The 23,758-nt window shown below is 39.2% G+C and overlaps 1 protein-coding gene across 4 annotated transcripts in view; it reads right to left on the reverse strand.

Moving 5' to 3' along the window:
* Positions 1-23,758, reverse strand: part of plppr1 (phospholipid phosphatase related 1) — a 55,288-nt gene that overhangs the window by 24,177 nt on the left and 7,353 nt on the right. For all 4 annotated transcript variants that reach the window (XM_006795576.3, XM_006795574.2, XM_006795575.3 and 1 more), the window contains exon 2: positions 11,169-11,279. In XM_006795576.3, coding sequence (XP_006795639.1) covers positions 11,169-11,228 — 60 coding nt within the window. In that variant the 5' untranslated portion in view covers positions 11,229-11,279. The remainder of the gene's footprint in view (positions 1-11,168; positions 11,280-23,758) is intronic.

Consider the following 23,758-nt stretch of genomic DNA (forward strand, 5'->3'; position numbering starts at 1 on the left):
TAAACATATATTTAGTCACCTCTGGTAGAAATGTCTGCCTTCTCTACAGATAATGGAACTAGGTGGCATTTGCCTTTTTTGTTGCTCCGAGCGCTAAAGAAATACATTTGACAAAGTCAGCATGTCTCCTTCCATTACTTCGCGACCCTTATGAGCTATGAAAACTGAGAAAACTATGAAACTGAGTTATGAGCAGTTTCATAACAACACATTAATGTTTACATCCTGTCATGCTGTTTTGAGCACGGGCCTCTCGCGTCACCAGTAGAAGCATTCCTTTACTGCTCACGCTGCTTGGTTTGTGAAATAAGTCCCAACATCTGTGAAACAGTTTTTCATATGCAATTTGAGTACCAGGCGAATGGCATGTTGTTTCACTACATTCAAGAGAAGACAGACATTTCTATAGCAGATATCTTGAAAATAGGCCAAGACAAAAACATTTATATTTGATTTGGGGTTGAACAGTTCCTTTAATTATCAATCATCTCTCCAAAATGTTGCAACAATGTTCAGCTTGGTGTAAGGGTTTATTATCTCGTTGATGAGACAATACGGCATCACTGACACTGACAGCTTAAGAAAGAGAAAAGTTTCTATGAAAGCTGGCTGCCTTATTATAGAGTCATCCTTTTGTTTGTGCTAAAGGCTACATTTCCCATAAATATCTGTTAAGCAGTTCAACAGCCAATCACCTGTTTAACCGCTGGTTAACAAGTCTTTACTCAGCCAATCACATGGCATAAAATTAATCTAACTCTCAAGATGATCTGCTGAAGCTCAAACTGAGCACCACAATGGTGAAGAAAAGTGACTTAAGTGACCTTGAACATGGCATCGATGTTGGTGCTGAGTGGGCTGGTTTGAGTATTTTGGAAATTGTTGGCGCCAGAGGTCAGAGGTGAGACTGCTTTAAGCTGATAAGAAGGCAACAGTAAGTTAAATATACACTTGTTAGTGTATATTGTTAGAACATATGTAGAAGAGCATATCTGAATGCTACAGCAGCAGCAGACTTACACAGTTGCCACTCAATTTTTGCTAAAAACAGGAGACCAAGTCTACAAGTCACACGGGCTCTGGAAAAATGGACAACAGAAGACTGGACCACTGTTGTCTGGACTGATGAGCCAAAGCTCAAATCATCTCAGGTTAGTTTAGTGAACATAGCAGTGTACTCAAATGACCTCCATAGTCTTCAGATCCCAATCTGATAAAGCACCTTTCAGATGTTGTGGAACGGGAGACTGACAAACATGCAGTCCTCAAATCTGCAGCAACTGTGTGATGTTATCACGTCAATGAGGACCGAAACCTGTGAGGAATGTTTCCAGCACCTTATGGGATCTATTCCATTTAGAATGGTAGGTACCCAGTACTGGAGTAAAGTGAGAGATTGCAATGTTTGCACACCTTTTCTGTGTCCTGAGTTTAAAAATAAATTGCTATATATAACTGCTGCTTTCCAGAAATTCAACAGTATGTTCTTTTCAATTAAATTATTTCATCAAAAGTGATCGTTTTTCCAATAGAAAGCACATGACATATATATGTATTATATGAACTATAATACATTAGTGTGTGAACCAGACTGGACAATCTTGCCTGCAGGATCCAGACAGCGAAGGCAAGAAAGACGCTGTGTCGACAATGTTGGCACGGGCAGTCATGTGACAGATGGCTCTGTGAAGACGTCCAGGTGAGCGCACCTGTGCGTTTATGTGCACTTTGTCTGTTTTAAGCCTACTCTCTGAATAACACCAAGCTAGTTTATATTATTTTTTGCTCTCTGCTGTTGTTACCAGGATACCCTGCTGTGGAGAACATTTTTGTGCAGCTCACACACAATCTCATCTACTGCTACGGTGAACCATAACACTCTGATGTGCACCATATGTAGCCTTGTCACAGGTCATACCTCATAACTAACAATAACAAGCAAAACAGAGCCGCTCACATCAGCAGAAATCCTCCATCTTAAAGCTGCTCGAGAGCATCCAAATTACAGACACGGATACTGGATCCATTTCATGATTTTATGATGTTCAGCAAACAAGCTCCGGCAGGGTAATCGGCTAAAACATTATTCAGGTCTCCTCTGAAAATATGTAAATTCCTCAGCTCGCAGAAATGCCATGTAATACCCTGTGGGATCACGTACCGAAGAATGTCAGGTATACGGAAAGCTGCATATAAACGGGCTTGGACAGATTAATTGGAGGGATGCTATTTATTTATTACTATTACCATGATTTCATTCAGTGTGACCTTCTACTTATTTGCATTTATTTAAAACAGGCTTAAGCTTGCCTGAAGCTTAGTCACAACCACATTTGTATTTGCTCGCCAAAAAAAAAAAAAGAATTACAGTTGTTGGAACAAATAATTAAGCAGCATTTTACATCTTTACAAAGCACACCTATTTCCTCTTTACCCCACAATATTCTTCTATCGCTGCAAACTATAAATCATAGAGGGTCATAAACAATCAATAAGCCATTACAAACGACAAGAGTCATCACGTTGTTTCAAATCTTTAAAACTGTCCAAAAGAAACATGTAATTTCAGCTTCTTCAGCCTGGCTCCGCTCTCTCAGCAATCTATAGTAGAGCCTGCACGGTTGTGAGTCACACCTATAATTACCTTTTGATGTTTAAGTGTACCAAATCTCACTCACCTCAAAAGAAAATTGTGGTGCAGTCTAGTTCCTGGCAGCCGCTCTCCACTTTTGTGACTTTCATAAGCTGGCTTTTCTGTGACACTTTCCCACTCGGTCAAAAGTCCATCTCTCTGCATAAAGCATTAACTTGTGGCTGCATTATATTCACTCCAGAGCCAGTGTCATACTGCATTAGCTATGTGGAGGGGAGACTGACAGAAGTCTGGCTGTAATAAAATGGTTATACAAAGTTAACGGCAGTTTTCTATTATCTTTCTCCACTGGAGTGTAAAATTCACCTATTTTAGCACTGAGGTGTCAGGGAAGGCTTTTTATTTATGTTTTTTGGTGAAGCTCTATTCTTAATGTGGTGTTTCTCAAAGCGTTTGGCTCTTGCCCATAAAATATGTAAGTCTGCTTTATAAACATCATAACCTCTTTAATCGTCTAGTATCTACATCTAATGTGAAAGGGACAGGGCATTGTGACAAACAAACAGAGCCATCACCTTCACTTTACCATTTTGATTCAGTTTCTCTTTGTTATGTATTTTTAATTACATCCTACAAAGTCAGTTTGATCATAATAGCCATCCAAAATTAATTAAATCTTTCCTCCCAAAGGATTTTTTTTTAATCTGCTCTCCCTTCACTCCAAAATCTTTTTACTGTCAGTACCACTGCTCATCTTCTCCCTCACATCATGAAAACAACCAAGAAAATGTTATATAAATCCAACACAAAGTCCTAGATTTTCATTTCACTGTCATGTTGTGTTAGTAGACTGGAAAAAAAGACTGACAGAAATGGGCATCTAAGCCCGACTTGCCAGGCTTTAGACCGTGATATTACACTTCTGTTGTCAGACTTGTCTGTAAGTTACATAGAAGACAGCTACTGTTTTCTGGTTGTTTTGTTTTTTCTACAAACAGGCTTCCAAGTTGGCTACTTGAAGTATAAATGATAATGGGCATGCAGTTATTTTAAAATGGTTTTATGCCTTTATTTAATTCTTAATAGTGCAAAGACATATCAGTGATTTTTGGAAAAATGCAGGTTCATCTACTGTACTTTGGTCAGCAACACCTTTCAAAAAAGTTGAGTCAGCAGCATGTTTACGACTGTGTTTCATTAACTTATTTCCCAACACTCCATAAGTGTTTGATCTATTTATCACATTTCATCCCCATCTTAACTGAAAGCCTTAGCTTCTCTGGGGCACCTGTTTTATACCTCATCATGTTACTAATTAACCTCATTGGCTGAGAAACGCTCTGCCAAACGTCTGCATTATATAACTTTAAAAACTAAAAAAAGATGAGAGTCATAACAAAGTCAAATTTGGATTCAGGTCCATTCATGTGTTAGGCAGAGTGTCCTTTGCCACGTGGAGTTTCAAGACAGATGATTAAATCTTTGTGCAGGGGGTGTAACAATTGCTCCTGCTCAATTTCAGCAAACAGTACTGCGCTAATGTCTTGATCCAACTCTCACTTCTTTCTATTTTTCTTCAAAGGAGTCAGACTTTTTCACTTCCGACCTCATACACAACCATTTTCAGAGAAGTGTTTTTGTGTCTATTAACGCACTTAATAGTAACCTATGAATTTTCCTGAATGTTATGAATCATTCCAAGCCACCTGACTCAATGTATGAACCAGTGTTTTATCTGCAATACAGTGAGAACTTAGCAAAGAAGAAATTTTAAATTGTATCTTTAGGCACTAGCAGTCTGTCGCAAAAACACACAATTTCTTTCTTTAGTTGACTCTGTGAAAAATGCTAAAGATAACACAATTTGACAGGCATGAAATTGTATTTTTGCACCAACAAGGGGATTCCCAAAGTGCTATTAGTTGAAAAATTTGGCATATTTAAGTATGATATGCAGTGTGTCTTCAAAGAATCTGAGGAAATTGGACAAGCAGAGGACAAAAGAAGAAGCGACAGGCCAAAAAATTATATACAATGGATTAACAATGTTTAAAAAGTCATATCCTTAAGGCAAAAAAATCCAAGAACTAGAAATGCTTCTGGTCTAAGGAGCTTGGAAAGAAAAGCGTCTGGACTTCTTTAAGTTGCTTGAAGACGTTTCACCTCTCATCCGAGAAGCTTCTTCAGTTCTAAGGGTCAAATGGTGGGGAGTCCCAGATTTAAACCTAGTGGGAGTTTCCCCCCAAAGAGGGACAAAGGACCCCCTGATGATCCTCTACCTAATCACATGAGTGAAGGTGTGAAAGCGGGTGTGGGTCCCAATCAGCCAGGGTTTCGGGTGAGCTCATTGTGAAACCTGGCCGCACCCTATCATGTGATTTCCTGAGGTCAGATGGCCCAGGATGTGAGTGGGCGTTAAGGCGTCTGGGAAGGGATCTCAAAACTGGATTATAGATGGCAGACAGTTTTTCAGGTTCTTCAGTTGATCCATCTACTGTTTACTAAAGCCTCACCATAAATGGTCTCAGTTGAAGGGTTGCTATCAAGAAGCTATTCTTAAGAAAGCAAAAGAGGAGAAAAAGACTGAGGTATGACGAAATATATAAGAACTAGACTTAAAAAAAAAAAAAAAAAAAGGCATCAGGTCATATAGAGCGATGATTGGGTCTCATTTCAGCCAGTGGTGCTCAGGAACATTTCAAAATTGATGGAATTAAGAATGTTAAAGCTAAAAATTGAAGCATTGTGCGATGAGCTTGACAGAGAATGGAACAAAGAGGCAGCGGACATCCAAAGAACAGCTTTGAAGGTCCTTCAAGAAGAAAGCTAGCCTAAGAGAGTTCATGCTGTGTTAGAGAATAAAGGCATACCACATAATGCTTTTTAAACTCATTAGAATTTACTCTTCATTTTACAGCAACTTTACAGCTGAACTGGGTTTAGAGTATGAAGTGCATTTCAGCTGTTTTTGTACAAACAAATATCACCTTGGGCACATTGTGTACACCTGGGCCTTCCCATTTTCAGTTGTTTTGTTAGTTTAACAGTTTTTAGAAACAACTACCGTAATTGTCGGGCTATAAGCCGCTACTTTTTGCACAAGCTTTGAACCCTGCGGCTTTTAGTCAGGTGCGGCTTTTCTATGGATTGTCCATGATTTTTGTCATATCGTAAGACGATTTGTTTTATTTGTTCCGCTGTTGTACGGCACTACGTTGCCTGGCGGAAGGGCATGTGATCAGACAAACAGTATCAGGGTTCAAGAGTGGTATGTTGGTCACATGTCCATCCGCCAGGCAACATAGTGCCGTACAAGTAGCGCGAAAAACAAACTTCAAATTAGCGTTACGCGTTCAGCGGGAGGCGTGGATGATGAGTGGCGATAAACTTGCGAAAAGCAAGTTATGCCCAACTCCACCGGTGGAATCTGACAGCGTGGAAAAGTGTGAAAACATCCACGATCACCAACGGATTTTGAAGGGCTGGACTGCTGCATGATGGAGAGCAGGACACCGCCACGGCCCTTCAGAGGGTGTTCGACTCTGACACTGACAACGAGGATTTGTTTGGTTTTGAAAGTGACAACGAAGGAGAGAAGCGGAGAGTGGATGACGAAGCCATCCTGAGCCTGTTCGTTTCCGACACTGGAGAAGAGGACTTTGGTGGTTTTAGTGTGCAGGAAGATGGTGGTGAATGACTGACTTTTCTTCTTGTTAAAGCCGTGTCACTGCACCTGAGCCTAAAAGGTAGGCCGAATCTATTTTTCTGGTGTGCTGTAGGTTATTGTTATGTACTACATTTGTTACTCATTTATAAAGCACAGTACATGTTTCATACTTGTAATTACTGCTACTTGTACATTTACCTAAAGAATTATGCAAATATGTACCCATAACATGTTTTTCAAAATATTAATAAAAGGGGTGTGTCTCCAAACAGCCATCTCTTTCCTGACAATTCCCTTTGTGCATATTCTCTTACATATGATAAGTTAACATTGAAACGCCTGCGGCTTTTAGTCAGGTGCGGCTAATGTATGTACAAAACAGGATTTTCCCCTGATTTTAGCTTGTGCGGCTAATATTCAGGTGCGCTTTGTAGTCCGGGAAATGCGGTAATAATATTCATACTCAACCTAAAACCATTAGAGCCACTTATTTTAATGAATATTTCAGACAGACAGCTGTTTGCCTTCACTGCTCGTGAGACATAACAGCACACACATATTCACATTAGCTTTATTTTCCAGTACAAATTACGTCAAACACTGGAATTCAGTTCACACAATATCTGACTTCTTCTGAGCTAAATAACAAAGCCGCTCCCAGTAGTAATGACTGCACGTTGGAAAGTTTACTGTCTAAATTGTGTATACCTAACTAGAAGCTTTAATTAAAGCTTCTCGGAGATAAGGAAAACAAAGAAGATAAAAGAAAGACATTTTCTCAAGAGATTGGTTTACTTTCAGTAGTCTGGCAACCTGTGCTGCTTTAGCAGGCTGCTAACAGTGAGTGCATCCAGCTTTTTCTTCAACCATGCAAAACCTGAAAAAGCTAGATAGCTGTAGCTAGATTAATGAGAGCCCACAGCTCTATACATTACATAATCCCATGCAGGGTAGGTACAGGATATATCGGTCCTCTCTTCACTCTTCCCAGCTTGTCTCCACAGCTCAGCCTTTAATTAATTTCTCATAACTTTTCACTTTTTCCTTCTACTTCCTTCCCCCTTTTTTGCTTGTTTCATCCTGTTTCTTCCTCCCTCATGCCCCATCTTTTTTTTTTTTTTTTTGCAACCCCTTTCATCTCCCAATTTTCCTCCGCACACTCAGAGAGACAAATGGCAGCAACAAATGAACATCCTGACGTCAAGTAACAGATGAAATAAAGGCAACAAGTTACATGAATAAATAAACAAATCACCACAAATAAACATCCTCCCTGTCAGACTGCCTCTGGCAGTGAACTACATGGCCAAGCTGCTCCAATAAGGCCCCTCCGTCTTGATCACGTGACGGCAGTGTTCCTCTGCCTTGCTGTGTTCGTGACAGGCAGGGTGAGTAAGAGAAGGAAAGGAGGGAGAGAAGAAACAAAAGGAGCAGGAAAAAGGAGCGAGACAAACCAAGATGTAGTGATTTAAACGATGGGAAACTGGGTGAAGGGGAGAAAGAGCTCCTGTGGCACCACGTGAAATAGGAAGAGAAGAGAGAAGAGATTGAGGGAGGAAGCAAGTAGAGCCGAGGAAGGAGGGGCAGGAGAGAAATGAGGCTGCGAGGACGTGACGAAGACATCAAAGAGGGGGAGAAAGAGAAATCGAGGATGAGCAGAATGAAACAGGGAGATAGATAGCATGCCTTTGACAAGTGTCACTGAAGAAAAAAGGGGGAGTAAGTGATAACAGGGTAATGAAAATTAGAGAAGCTTGCTACTCATCAGGGTATTACAGTGTCTCTCTTAGGAGTACTCTGCCAATGACTTTTTAAGCTGAGATTGTGATGCAAAAGCCAATAAACCAAATGATGAATCTGAAAGCAAAATCTTCCCATTTATTGGGCACTGATACATAGAGACAAGATGATGAATAAGAATGTAGTAAAGCCCAGTTCAAAAAATGCTAAATATGCCCTTATAGAAGCTCTAACTGATGACTACAACTACATTTGAAATACCATTTAAAGACTCAATATATAGCTGCACCTCATCGCTTTAGCCTTGCAGTTCGATAAAGCCGGCTGCTTTGAGAGAGACGTATAATAAAAAAAAAGGTCAATATCGAAGCGTGAGAGGCCAGGTTGAGATTCTCTTCGGAATAAATATGTCAGATAGCCGAACGCTGATAGAGCCACCCCAATATGTAATAAGAACTGTTGGCGGTGTAGTATTGTATGAAAAATGGGGAGCAAATGCATTTGGAAGCAAAATCTGACCACTGAGCAAATAAAAAAAGTTCAAAATAGGTCACATGATAGCATTTATTAATACTTCGATTCAGGGAAAATTCATTCTGATATTCCGGAAAAATAAATTACAACAAAAATTGGCCAATATTGTGCAAAGAACACATACACGAAGACGTCGTCATTACTTACAGATGAAGTTTTTTAAAAGTCACTTTGTTCATCATCACACTAGCATTGAACATTTAGCCAGTAAAAAGTTAACGTTCATTTGCCACTGGCATTGGTGAATGACACATGTCCATCAATAAGAACTGGCCTAGAGGCCGGTGGGTAACCCTGAAGCATCCTACGGTCACTAAGGAAAATCTACACTCCCCTCTGATCAGCTAATGGTTGCTGGAAGTTGCTGTTGGCAGGTGAAATCAGTTGCAAAGAGGGCGCTGCACCAAAAACCTCCTTGTGAGTCCGTTGGTTGCTCACAGAGTACTATAGTTTGCATGGAAGTTATTAGCTTGTCAGCAAACACTTGCTGTAGCTGTAGTGATACTTGGAAAAAAAAACCAGAAACATTTGCCTTTAAAAAAAAGGGGGGGGGGGGGTTCTTTGGTGCTGCAGCCGACATATTTAGATAGGTGAAACTTTGGAAAACAAACAAAAAAGTCTGAATCTTTTGTGCAAACTATATACAACAATCTGCTACTTGGTCATAGCAACATGCTAGCGAACAAACTGGGGACTGCCACCAACCTCCAGTAATCACTCAGCATATTTTTGCCTAGCCACCGGTAGTTACCATGGAGACACCAGCTGACTTTAGTCCTACATGTTTGGGGCTTTAGCAATCTATTTCACAGCAGCTGCCAGCAGCTTCTAGCATCCACCCGAAATCAGATAGGGAAAAACATGTATTCCCTGGTAGTTGCCAGATGGTTGCTAGGCCTATTGTATATTACCCAAAATGCTCAGGTAATGTATCAAACCCACTGTTAGACTTATTGAATATAAAATTCAGTCTGATGGATAATATTTCCAACATATTGCTGTACTTACATTTAAAACACTGACACATCAGTACTTACCACCTAGATGTTTAATGTGTCACCAGCTTAATCAGTGGTTACATTAAACCCGCCCCTCATTATATCTCCTAATGGGTTTTTTTTGGTTGTTTTTTTTAAAGAGGCCATCTCAGCGTTCCACACAGCGTTCAAGCACTGACACTCTAAATGAGCAAATAACTGTACAATGGTGACACATCGTCAAACAGAAGGAACTGTCTAAAAGAGCTTTTTTAATGATGAGTCACATCTCACATCTAAAAATAATGTATACCAAGATGATGTTTTACAGCTGCAGTATTTTTGATGTTGTTTTGTAGTTTATAGTTACTGTTTATAGCAATTTTCTCGCATAAAATAAGCAGTTTGGCTCAGTGGGAGTGAAAGTGACATAGTAACTGACTACATGTGATCTATGAGGCAAAAACATACAATCACTGCACATCCATGGCCACTGTCTCCTGTTGTTGTTTTCTTTTATTTGTTTTCCATCTAGTATTTTTAGCTCTAGGCTTTTCAAAGTGAAGCTGGTATCGATAATACTGGAGCAAAATTAGACAACACAATCTCATAAGTGACGGTTATGAAACCACATAATATTATAAAGGAAATTATCATCTAGAGGAAGTGCTAGTGAAATGCTATATTGCAAACAATGTACTGTTTGGACTGAAGCGTAGACTTATTTTGGATGAGAGCTGAGAGGCAGGGTACACGCTGGATCTGAGGAATGGCTCCATTTCTCTCTTTCAGATGTAAAATAGAGTATGTTGGATTCATCGGTTTTTGTTTTGTTTGTTTTTTTGTCACTTACTGCACTTTTCTTGAGGAGGCACATGTTCAAAGAGAAACCACGTCTGTTTCATCACCATTGCAGATGCTGAGAGCATGTGCAGCAGTTCTGATTCTCAGAATGGTTTTCACTCTGGCTGTGGGTGGAAATAAAGTGTTCAGTGACATTTCCTATTGCACATCCTATCAGTGTAGTCTTAAACTCACTACACATGCATGCGAGAGTCACATTTCACTTATCTTGGAGGACACGCCCAGAATCACACTAGCAGGCAGTAACACTAATTAACAGAAGGTAACAGTCACATTATGGATGAGTGTCAGGAAAAATGAGCGAGACAAAAAGGTCGGGCAAGAAGAAAGCATGAGATAAAGGCAGAAAGAACATGAGTGTATACACTGATCTGAGACTGTGATGCAGGATATTTCGTCTGAGATGTGCGTCTCTGTGTGAGAGGGAGAACGAGTAAAACACAAAGAGATGGAGGAGAATAACACAAAGTATCCTGAGACATCTCTCTCATTAAGGACTTTCAGCTGACACAGTAATTAAAAATTCAGGAGCTGCACAACTCTTACACACACACAGACTTGCCCAATTACAAACACGCATGCATTCAGCTCCACACTCATTTCAACACTTTACACTCTGGTTAGCTGTGTACAGTTTATCAGAAGACTGGTCGTTCACTTGGTAAATTAACACTCAAAACCATATTTCCATCATGTTCATTTGCCAAACAAGGGTCATATGCATGAATTTATCACTTTATGCAGAAGCCCAGATTATCACGCAAAAACAATGCATGCACGCACACTCCCTCACCTCTACAAAGATGAAACATGGGATGATGGAGTAGCTGCGCAGGGTGTTGTTAGACGCCATCTTTTCTCCTGTCGGGAAACGAACGTTCTCAGGATTCACTGCAGGGTCACTCTGCAAAGACAGAAACATCAAGTGTCAGCTGCCATCATCTGATAATCACAGAAATGCATCTACTTCATCTATTTTATCAGGAGTCCTCAGCAAGATCGGCTATTGATAAGAACCATGTTAACTATTACTATTTTTTTTACATTTACAAAAGATAATAAATAATTTAAAAGCAGATAAGAGATTGCTTTGTTACATTGCAGAAACTAAATTAGAGTTCTACTTGTCAAAAAAAAGATTGTGGTTCGCCAGCTCCTTCCGAGGGATCCCCACAATTCCCAAATCTCTTAGGAAATTCAATCCCTGTGTTGTTGCCAAGGTCAGCCCTTGGGTCTTTTACCAGCCAGCTGTGCTTCCTGTCTATTTTTGTCAATCAACATAAGGCACCTAAGAAAGCTGTTTGGCCTTAATGACTGCAAGAGAAACAGTAAGAATTGGCTTGTGTGCAGGTGCAGTTTTCCATATCTAAAAATCTCCTAAGGCCTCAAACACCATGGAGAAAAACTGATCCCCTCTACTATGCAGCTGTATGTCACTAGAGGTCATTTAAGCATCTGGTCTTCAGATTCCAAATGTTTCTGAGTGAGAAAAGAAGAGTTGCCATCACTTTATATTCACCCCAATCGAGTCATCGCAAAGTTGTCGTCATTTTCATAAGAAGTCCCCTGCTTTGCGTTCACCATCACTACATTATATCAAATTTCACTGGCATCCTAAAGCTACTGTTCACTATAGGAGTGCTAACCTGTGGACACAATTTAACCTAAAAAGTATATACAGTGATGTGCAAAAGTCTTGAACCTTGAGCTGCACAACACGCTTTTTAATTCTTCTTAGTCTTAATTAGTCTTTAATTTCTTCTTAGTCTTCAGGAAAAGTTCTCCAGACTTCTTTAAGGGCATTCTCCTCCACCATATTTTACACATGGCTGTAGACACTCGTTATTGTACATCTCTCCTGATCTTCTCCATACATATTGATAATGATTTAAAACAAATGTTTCAAATTTGTATTCATCACTCCATAAAACCTGCTGCCACTGATTTTCACTGCAGCTCTCGTCTAATGTGGCCTTTTCTCTCGGTTTCTCTTCCTGATGAATGGCTTCTTGACAGCCACCTTTCCACTGACGTTTCTGATGAAGTCTTGGCGAATATTAAGAGATCGTCTGAAGGGCTAAATGCATGTCTCCGGTCCTGTGTCAGGTCATTGCTGGATTTCTTCCTACTTTTAAAGGCATGACTTTCAGATACTGCTCATGTGCTGTAGAGGTTTTTTTTTTATGTCTGTCACTTTTGCCCTCCACAACAAATTGTCATTTTTTGTTATTATTTAAATATTGCTTATGCCACCAACAAATTATTTATTTTTGTGATAGGCTGTTAGCAACAAAAGTGCCTAAAGATACCATTTAAAATAGCTTCTTCGCTAAATACTCTGTTCTGTGTAGACTAAACAGGTCAATCCCTCAAGTTAGTTGCCTTAAATGATTCAAGCTAAGCCACTTAACTTGACCTAGCTTAACCAAGAAAAAGGAAATACTCTTTAGACTAAAAAAGGGCGAAAAAGCAGCCAATGTCCAAAGCAAAAGTTTGAAAAACCGTCAAAAAGCTTGAAGAACTATTGCTCATGAACACGTCGGGTTCCTTCGAAGCAAAATGAGGGTTGGCTCAAGACTTTTGCACAGTCTTCACTTTTTGTTAATTTTCTTAGCTGGTTTTTAGCTGATTTCTCAGTCTGGGTAAAGCTCTTTAACTGTATTTTTAACAGCACAAAGCTCAATACAAAACACATCTTCAGAAAGCATTTACTAATCCTGTCAGCTTTGTTCAGTTGAGAACAAAAGCAAATTCTTAATGAAACAACACGGCAGTATTAACCTTATTAATAAAATTCAATTTAACTTCTGAAGCCGCGCTGATGGAGCCAATCTTCTGCACTCGAACTGCCGCTGCTTCCGTTCTCCTTCTGTCAATCTGTCGCGTTCTTTAACTACATTTCATTATGGCTCCTAATTGTCGAAAAACAATAACATAGCTATTCCCCACAGAGAACAGCAAGCTCACTAGTGAGCGTGAGAAACAAATATGTAGTGAACAACAGAATACTGGAAAAACAAAAACAGCAGTGTCATTTGATTTTCTGCATCCAAACCAGTCTGATATGGCTTTCAGTTTCCAATTGCTGAACACTGGCAGCGCAAGAGGTGCCTTACAGTTTCAGTGGGTGTAGATTAGGCAGGATTAAAAAGTGGTTAAGGAAATCCAGAAATGTCAGTATCTGCTGGAGTAATTGTTGATTTATTCGTGTTAATCAACAAAGCTCTGACCTCACGCAGATATTTAATGTGTCTTATTGGCTTGTAATCGCTCCTAATTCCTCATCAAAGGGTAACCTTGCTAATTTGAGCTTCTCTCTATCTTCAGCACAATTCTGAATCATGAAAGGCTGGAGGAGCATGAACGAGGGGGTCTGTTACCGAGCAAAGTTGGAGAGAAAAATAGCAGTTATTGATTTGTGCTTTCTTAGTTTCTTCCTCTTTTTCTATCATCTATCTAAACTATTCATCATAAATGAACACCTGCTACAGAAAGATTAGATGGTAGAATTATACTACTTCTGCTTTATACCTCATATATATTCATACATATACATATCTTATGAGCGCCTCAACAATTTAATATTTGAGGCTGTGTGCTCTCCTGTAAAAATAACATTTTTATAATAATATTCTTAAAAAGCTGCTACAAGTAAAGAATTAGTATAAATTAATACTTTCACATTTTGTTGTAGGGTTGTTTATCAAAATTGGTTCTTTTAAAGGTAGTGACTAAATGACCAAGTTTGGATTCACAGTAAATCAATCACATTTCTCTACCAAAGCACAGAGGAGAGCAGGTGAGACAAGAAAAAAAAAAAGAGACCATGTGACATCACTTCCAACAAACGTAGCAACCTACAAGTTGTTTCAGGCTTTCACTATGCGTGATTTTCACTACACAAAACCTGAACTAAAAGAATTCTTCAAATTAATCATTAATTCAAAAGCAACTTATATTAGACTTAGCGTAACAAGGTAAGGGTCTAGAAACACAACTGCAAAAAAGCTGCTCAATTAAAAAACAACTAGACAATAACACAACCAAACAAATATGTGTGCTATTGATGTAATGTTTAAAAATTTCATTTTTGAACATTATAGCCAACATTAATACTGCTGCAAGGCTAAAACTGTTTCACTAGGTTCCTCTGAGAGAGGTGTTACTCAAATTACAAATGCATGGCAGTGGGTGCATTAATGAAAACTTCGGAGAACATACTAACGCATTAGGCCAAACACACAAAGCCATTAACTTGCATCTATTAAAAATCATGGTTATTTTTAGTATGCAATTCAGAATGAGATGCAGTTTTTCAGATGATAATCTCTATAGTTAAGAATCAAGCAAAAAAAAAAAAAAAAAAAAAAACCTCACAGAGACTGCAGGGAAATCGTGCAGTCTGGTGACAAGAGTCACAGCTAATGCAAGGATTCTGGGTGGTCTGTTAACTCATTCCAGTTTGCTATAGTATCACTAGTGAAACTAGATGTTACACAGCAGGCTTAAACAACCATCAGGCCACTGAGAAATGTCCCAGTGTTCCCAACTGGCTAGCAGTCACTGCGGATAATGATCACATGACCATGCATCCTATATGTGTTTAAAGCTACAGTAGGCAGGAATCTATACACATCCTCCTGCAGCAGTTCTCTCTCCTCTCCCTCTTCTAAGCCCAGAGATGCACACATATGCAAGTGCTTCATGAACTTTCCTTTTCCAGATGAAAGACTTCGTCAGATCTGGTCCTGAAAAGCAATATCCTAAAATCTCCCATCAAGGACTAGATTTTCTAAAAACAGAGCCCAGAGGAAGTGCGGGAGAACATCCTAAGTACAATATACGCCAAAATGTTTTTTGGGGGGATTTTTTCCCAAATGATGCCAACACAAGTATACAAAAATACAATAGTCTCTGCATTTCTTCCTCCCACTTTCTAAAAGAAGTGCCTCCCAGCAGAAGCTTTATATTAAAAGAACAAACATGATGGTGCATCAATTTTTAAACGCAGGGCAACAAACAGATGAAACACCCAGAATTTCAAGCTTTTACCTTAAAGGTCATGAATAAAGTAAGTAAACTGTACACAATGAATTAAGATTTAATTTGATTTATGAGATTTATAGTTGTTAATGTATAGATAATTATTATCCATTAACAATTTATTAGATACATATATTAACTACAAATTATTAAAATAACTAATAGCTTGTTAAAGGGACATAGCAGTTCAGCAGTTAGCTCAAAGTTTTTTTCTCATTTTATTACATTGCCTCAAGTTGTCTATATGCTGAAAAGATACAGTAAATGTTTAGTTTAATGCCTTTACTGGAACACACTACCAGACTTTGTTCAAGATGTCAACATACCCACCATACTCCTAATTGTTTTGTAACTGCATTTGTCCCTGTGTGGTATTAGATTACAAGGGACAGACTCCGACAACACGACATTTAATAGTGATGCTGCACTTACTTCAACTAAATTGAAAGTGATTCAATGTGAACCTACTAATATTAAATTTGAAAGTCAAATGCATCTTTACCCTTCATACTTTTTTACTTATGGATGTCACAAAAAGTTAATTAAGATCTACAATCACTAGACACTTTATTTTGTATATCTGGTACATATTTGACACACTGTTAGTTCCCCTTAGTTCCTTGTGTTCTTGAACACCGCCTCACTGTACATAAATGGCCTCCACAGATTTCAGTCAGATCAGGATGGGAGATGGGAACGGGTAGATTCAGATCATGGATGTGCAGCCGACAAATCTGCAACAATTGTGTGATGACATTAAGTCAATATGGAAAAAATAATCTCAGGCATGTTTCCAGCACCTCACGGAATCTTTACCACAAAGAATTAAGGCAGTCTAGGTGTGCCTAACAAAGTGCCCAATGAGTGTGTTTCCCTGTTATTACTGATGATTTAGGAGAGGTAGCAAAGGCAACTGCATTAGCAATAATATTACCAAAATATTAGCATCTACTATACAGCACTGTATACTGGAAATACACAATAAGACGGTCTCTCTGCTAAGTTAAAGCCTCACACAAAGATTTACTGATCCCAACACTCACCCTGATTTGAAACCAAACACTTCAGTTTCACTGAGTCATTAGACAAAGGCAGACAGCAATGTTGGCATGTCTAATCAGTCCCTAAGTGCTCGTCCCATCTCATTTAACACTCAATCCAGGCTACTCAAGTCAGTATTAGATAGCAACAATCCACCCATCAGTTTTGTGGCTGCAGGATATCATGCTGCTACATCTTATATACCCATAAAAGAAAATGTTCCAGTCTATCTTCGTCTACCCTTGAAGAAAGATCAGTGCACGTGTTGCTGTAACACAGCATCACTACAGACGTGGAACAGACTTGCTCTGTTGCCCAAGGTCACATGAGCAGAGTGGATAGCTGTCTAGTGTGTGTGAACTGAGGTGTTCCGGTTTAAGGATCGACTTCCAGTTCACTAAAATTGCCAGCACCCACATCAAAAGCCTTGAATGTCATAGAAAAATCTATTAATGGAACCCCACGCTAGTCATCCTTGCAATCCATCTCAGTACACATTAAAAGTATCATCAGCCTCTGGTGACTCAGTAACTTTTCAGATTATGGCATCAACAGCAGAGAAGAAATTGAATAGTCATAGTCATAAAAAAGCCTCCCAAAGTCAGTGACCATACTAATCACATTAACAGACTCCAAGGTATGATATGTTTAAAAAAATTATTTATAATTTCTACATCTTACTGCATTCAACCATGATTTTACAAAGGCAGTCAAATGGAAAGACTTCATGTATCCTGCTGTTATTTTTGTTGCTTTGCGTTTATCGTTGTGGTAAATCTGATCAGAGATACTTGTTTGAGTTTTTATGTACTACTAAATAACTCCCAGTGTATTTAGTATGTATGGAGAACAGGGTACATTTGTTTTTCTAGACTGGTGCATTAAAAATTTGTTGCCTTTGAGATTTAAGTCAAAGCACAGCTGATGATACTCAACAAAAATAGTCAGTAGAGCCCAGCCGATGAAGACATTTGGACAAAATATGTGTATTTGTGTAAAACACTTTAAAGAAATCAGTAATATGGCCTAGTGGTGAGCGGTATAAACAGTATACAGTAGAAACGATATGAATTTGGCCAATGGTAGAGATTTTGACTATACCGCAATAGCGCATGTTGATGGTGTCATCAAGCTGCGCCTGTTTTGGTCAAAAGCATCGCAGCGGCTGCAAGTTGGGTAACAGTAATAGTGAAGAGACGAAGCACGTTTTGGAATATCAGCCAAAAACTGCGCTTCCTCCACTTCCATACCATTGATTCATTAATGTTGGATTCTCTTGCAGCTGCTCTATTCCCATGTTGTTGCAGTATATTAATGACTAACCTCGTATTGTGGATGGATAATCTCAGTTGTTGTCCTGACTGAAGTTTGGTCCGTTTACAGCATCCTGCCATGCGATTGCATTTGACCCTCACGTTAACTTTTATCAAGTGGAAAAAAGTTGGCGTTCATCCACCAGCTTCACTGTTTATGTTATGCTAACATAGCTGTGTCGCTAGCAATCACGTAGCACATCATTATATACCAGCTAGTCCAACTTCAGTAACCCTACAAAAGTCATTGCTGTTTAGTTTCCTGTCTTCGTTTATGTTGGAAGTGATAGCAGAGCTGTACGTTTTATTTTTTTCTAGAAACCTCTCTGTCAGAACATGGCATATCATGTTTAGGTGGAAACTAGCAAGCTAACTTCCAGCTAACTTCTAATTCTGCTCGGTTTTCATGTTTGCCTGGATATTAAACTTAATTGTTACACCTGGTAAAGCAGCGACACGAATTTAGACAGTTTTTAACGCTCAGTGTTCATTTGACTTTGACTGAAGCGGACAGAATTTTGGACCCAGATTACTCTGCGAGGCTCCTGACTACGGTAGCGGTAATGCTCCGACAATCCATTAAGTGGTGCAGCTTCGTAGCTTACCAAAGTCGTACTAAAACATTTTTGACAGATTTTTGAGCGCCGTGTACCACATAAAATCGGTTCGAGGTGAATAAGCACAACCAGAATTCATACATTAAGGCACACCGGATTATAAGGCACACTGTCGATTTTTGAGAAAATTAAAGTATTCTAAGTGCGCCTTATAGTGCAAAAATAAGAAAGAAAAGAATATATCGCGATATATATCGTTACCGCACATGCTTTATGTTATACTGCGATATGGACTTTAGGCCATATCGCCCAGCCCTAATATTGCCTCATTCTGTAGCAGACAGGGAATCAAAGTCAAACGGAAGACGTAGCAAGTACAGTGCCAACCTCCAGACAATCTAGTAAACAGTAGGATCCTTTTACATGTACACATGTAAATAAGGAAGTGATTCGATTTTTGTCAGACCAGTAACAAAATATGAAGGAGCTGTTTTGGGTTTGTGTTTCCCATCCAAGCATCCTGGCAGTTCATTTCATCATAAATCTGGTTAAAGTATAGGTTGAGTGGGAGTTACCGGATCTACTGTTTTTAGTTTGGGTTTCTATTAGTTTTCCAAAACTAGTTTAGGAGAGAAGCCAGAATCTGATGATCCATTGTGTGGTTGGTTCAGGGTTTTCTCCGTCTTTTATTTGTTTTAGCTGGAACTCCCGTTTCCTTTTGTTTCCAACTGCAATTTCTGTTGAATGACAGCAGTGTTGTGGTATCTCAAATGTTGGGTTGCTTTGAACCTTAAATTTAGGGATCATAACAGTAATTTACTCCAAAAAGCTTTAAACTAGTGACCCTCTGTAAAGTAGAAAAATTGAGTGTTTCCAAAACTGAATCTGTTAAGTATCTATTAGTGAAAGGCTTGAGACTGTTCTACCTACACCTTTACTTACTCCGTGGATAATACTCCAGACATGGATGGGAAACAAATGCAGCAGTTGAACCGCAATCTCAGTGTTTTTACTAGGGGGCTCTTTGACAGATGATGGAAATCAGAAAATTGAAGGGGGCTGCACTCAGCATCCAAACAATTGACACCACATTCATTTGTTGCTCAGACACTACGACAGCCTGAACTCACCTAGTCATGGTAAAGTCAACATGATTTCTCTTTTTCTGGTGCCTAAAAACTCAGAGTCTGAAGAGAATTTCAACAAAGGAACACCTTTCTTTCAATACCAAAAGACACTTAATTACAGTGAGTCAGATGAAAGGTGATCTGATCGTCTCACCAGAGGGTAGATCATCAAACAAGCTGCGTACAGGCCTCGTCACGATTCATCAGCATCTCCTCCTCTCAGCCACTCAGCTGTGATGACTTTGTCTGGATGTGACTGCTTTTCTCTCACAGACAGTAAGAGCTGACTGTGAAATATTGAGTACAGAAATATTGTACCTGATTGACCATCTCCTGGTCTCCAGCTGAGTTGTTCTGCTGGAGTGTGATGACTGTCTGAATGTCACAATGACAGAGTTTGTGATAGAGCGAGTGGCTGGGCATGGAAAAATGAAATATTACCTCCCGTTATCACTGCTGGCCTGTTGTTGCTGTAGCCTTGATGTGTCCTCTTTCTACTCTACTTGAACAGAGCTACATCTGTTACTGAAGTCTTAAAAAAAAAAAAAAAAAAAAGAATTTTTAAGGCACCCTGGCTGCTTCAGTACATGATGTTCAGAAATACCAGCACAAGGAAATATACTACCAAAGAAATATAATAACAGGGCAACAGAATACTAGTGGTCCATTTATCCAGTCTAAATTGCTAACAAAAAAAAATTAACACCAGCTACTTCATTAGTGGGTCAGATCCCCTTTTGCCTTCCGAACTGCTTTAACTGCTACTATAGCTCACCTAGTGCAGCAGCAACCAATATGAGAAGGCTTGGAGTCTGCCCCAGAGTTTATGCTTCATTTGTGTTATGGTGAGGTCAGGAACAATGCTCATTGTTACGACTGTTGTCGTAATTTTATCTAATATGTAAATCTGAGTGTGCAGGTGCCCCTCCGTGACTGGTGCATCCAGGGGAACGGATCGCACCGATTGGCTAATGACCAGGAGGCAGCAAATAAGAAGACACCGCCATGGACGGCCAGTCATTCATCCTCGGCCCATCCCAACCGGCAGACTGTATGTTCACTGTTTAGTAATGTTTGTTTAATGTAGGCGTATGTAGGGGTGGACCGCCTTTTTGTTTGATTACAGTTTTCTCCTGTTTTTGTTAGTTAGGGAGGTAAGTCATTGTCATTTGGTTTAATTCTTTTCAATAGGTAAGTTTGATTTATCCCTGAGATAGGCTCCCTTCTGTTTGTTGTTTTGGCCTTAGGTTCACCCCGAAGTTATAATTCGCTCCCTTCCTTTGTTTCTAAATTCACTCATTGTAAATAAATCACTGTCAAAAAGTATTAATTGCGTGATGTGCTGCTTGGGGTTGGACGGGGATGGATCACCCTTGTGTTATGGTCTGGCCACGCCTAGATGGGTCATAACATAATATAGACTGTGATGTTTGAAAAATGTTCACTTGCTACCGAAATGTGCCAAGAAAAAAAAAAATGCCCGCAGCATTACACCATCAGCACCAGCCTGAAGCTTTGATACGAGGCAGGATGGATCCATGCTTTCATGATGTTTATGCCAAATTCTGACCTTACAGCCAAAATCACCCAAATTGTCCAGTTTTGGTGAATTACAGCTTCAGTTTCCAGTTCTTGGCTGACAGGAGTGGCACCCGGTATGCTGCTTCTGTTTTCAGAGTCGTTCTTCTCAGTTGCTGTTGTTTTCCTTTACCAGCTCCACCAGTCTGGCCATTTTCCGTTGAACTCTTGCATCAACAAGCAATTTTGACCCAAAGAACTGATGCTCACTGGGCCCAGGTACTTCCTTTGGTTGCAAGTCCAACTGTGTATTTGCATGTAGAAGTTTAAAAATATTCATCTACGTCTCAAATTATTTATGACCTCAATAAAAACTTTGCTGATAAGCTAATGATCTAAATCATTAGTTAACATGGCTTTACCCTGGGAATACACTGGGTGAGTGTCGTTCACACATTGTCCCTCATGCTGTTTGAAATCACCAGTAGTAGCATTCCAGTATTGGAGCTTTCTGTGTGCATGGGGAATTTTACTTTTAAAACCTATTGGATTTTCTATGCCAATCTTGTATCTGTCTTATTGCCCTCTGGGATGCACTGTGGCACCTCTAGTGGAATCGCAAGCATTTCTTTGAGTGACAGCAATCAGCCCCATGCATTGAAATCCCTCTCCTTACATATTACATCTGGTTTTAAAAAAGCAAAATAATTAACAGCCAAAATGCTCAACTTCAGCCTTAAAATCAAGAATCCATGAACCAATGGGGGGGAAGTCTATCCTTTACAGTGACTTCACATTCTTATGCAACACACAGAGTATTGAGAGTGAAACGTTTTAGTAATGCTGCAGGCCAGCCAGCTAAACTTGGCACAGAGCTTGGGAAACAGGAAGCTCCAGATATGGGTGACAGTTCTCTTTAGGCTCATGACTACGAGCGCCCCCGTTCAAATCGTCTAAATGTTTTCATATTTAGCAGTTTTGCATAAAAATGGAAAACATGTTTTGGATGGTGACATGCCAACTGAGCATTTAGTCCGTCTCCACCCTACACCGTTGTGACTTAATGACAGAACCTCAGAATAATGGCCCAATGAGGCTCACGGTTATGATTCACAGCACAAACTACGGATAGCTTTTTTCAACAAAATGTTTTCCCGAAATGATCACCACAGAAAATGGTTGATGCAGAGCTCATTTTGCTTTTTCTTCTTTCGCCTCTTCTTCTGACTCCAAAACAGTGTGCAGCCAAGATGTCCCATGGCTAACACTCCTGCCAACAGAGCATCTTTGTGGCTATAAATAGTCAGTTTTCAATCTTCCCTTGTAGCTTCTTTAAAAGTGCTTCCTGGGAAATCTATCCCTTTTTTCTGATAGTAGGGTACATTATTTAATACTCTGCTGCTCAAGGATTAAATGACAAATCAATAAATATTTTTCAAAGTCCAAAGACCATTCCTGGATGGAAGATCCACAATCTTCTATTGAACCAACCTCTTCACACTAATGGAGTCTTGTCATTACATATTTTTTCCACATACACATGTAAGAGTGTTAACCTAAAATAATGTCATCATCTTCCCTCTCCCGTCTCCCTCCAAACCAAAACGTCAAACAGGGCACTGACTCAGAGCAGATAGCGTGAACAGGACAGGAGACTGATAAATAGAAAGAGACACATGAGACGTGAGAAAGGACACACAGAGGAGCAAAAAGAAGATAGATGTGTTGTAGGTGGGTCATTTGGGAAGAGAGAACTTTTGCTACCTCTTCTGGGTGTTAGCTTGTCTTTTTAAATCCTTCCTCCTCTTGCTATCAGCCACAGTTCCCCAGGCTTCCAATATCACGCTTACCACTTGCACATATGGAGTAATTTTAGTGTTCAATATAGCATAGCACAGCATATGCACAGGTGTTAAAGATACATATTGTTTGTAATATTATTGTAATAAAATTCCCTTGATTAAAATTGACTGTAATTATTTAACCTCATTAATTTATTAATGAAACTAAGCTTTTTACTTGTGCAATTAGATGAAAAAATATGAAAACTATTACAAAATAATTTGTCAAATGTGCAGCTCTTCCTAGATAGATAACCAAGCTTACATTTTAATTCATAAATGTAAAAAGAACTGCATGCCAGAAGATGAAACAAGAAAGAAAAAAAAAGATCAGGAACATTTTTTGGTAATGTAATACTCAAAATATTCCCCTAGAGAGAGACTTTAAAGAAAGCGAGGAAGCGAAGCTAAGCATGAACAAGCAGCAGGGAAAACACTAAGTTCGTTTCCCTCAGATGTCACCAACTGCCAACACACTCAAGAAACCATTTTTTTAAAGTCTTTAAAAAGAATTCTGTACATTTATTCAACCGCTGACCTGAGCGTCACCCCCACGTCTTTTTTCTCATTAAGCAAAGTGGCACTTGTTCCTGTAGCTCATTTTAGTTCATTGCTGCAGCCATTATGTGACAATGTCACATGTCTGAATTCTCATTTCTGCACTGGAGAAAAAAAAAAGAAAAGTATAATAAAAGGTTTAATTATCTCCTACTTATTTATTATGAGAACAATCTAAATAAATGGCAAGATAATATATTGAGTTTTAAGTTTGAGATTCCCTCTTAATATAATCACATCTGACTAACTTGAGGCTAAACCAGAGTTCCTTATATATTTAAAATTACCAGAACTGTATGGAGTAAATATCGTCTAATTTCGTTAGCAAACAAATGCAAATGCTTCAATGTAATTTGCATATTTAACTTGGGGAATGCATTTCCCC

This window comes from Neolamprologus brichardi, chromosome 7 (genome assembly GCF_056152115.1).
Source record: "Neolamprologus brichardi isolate AB-2024 chromosome 7, ASM5615211v1, whole genome shotgun sequence".
NCBI lineage: Eukaryota > Metazoa > Chordata > Actinopteri > Cichliformes > Cichlidae > Neolamprologus > Neolamprologus brichardi.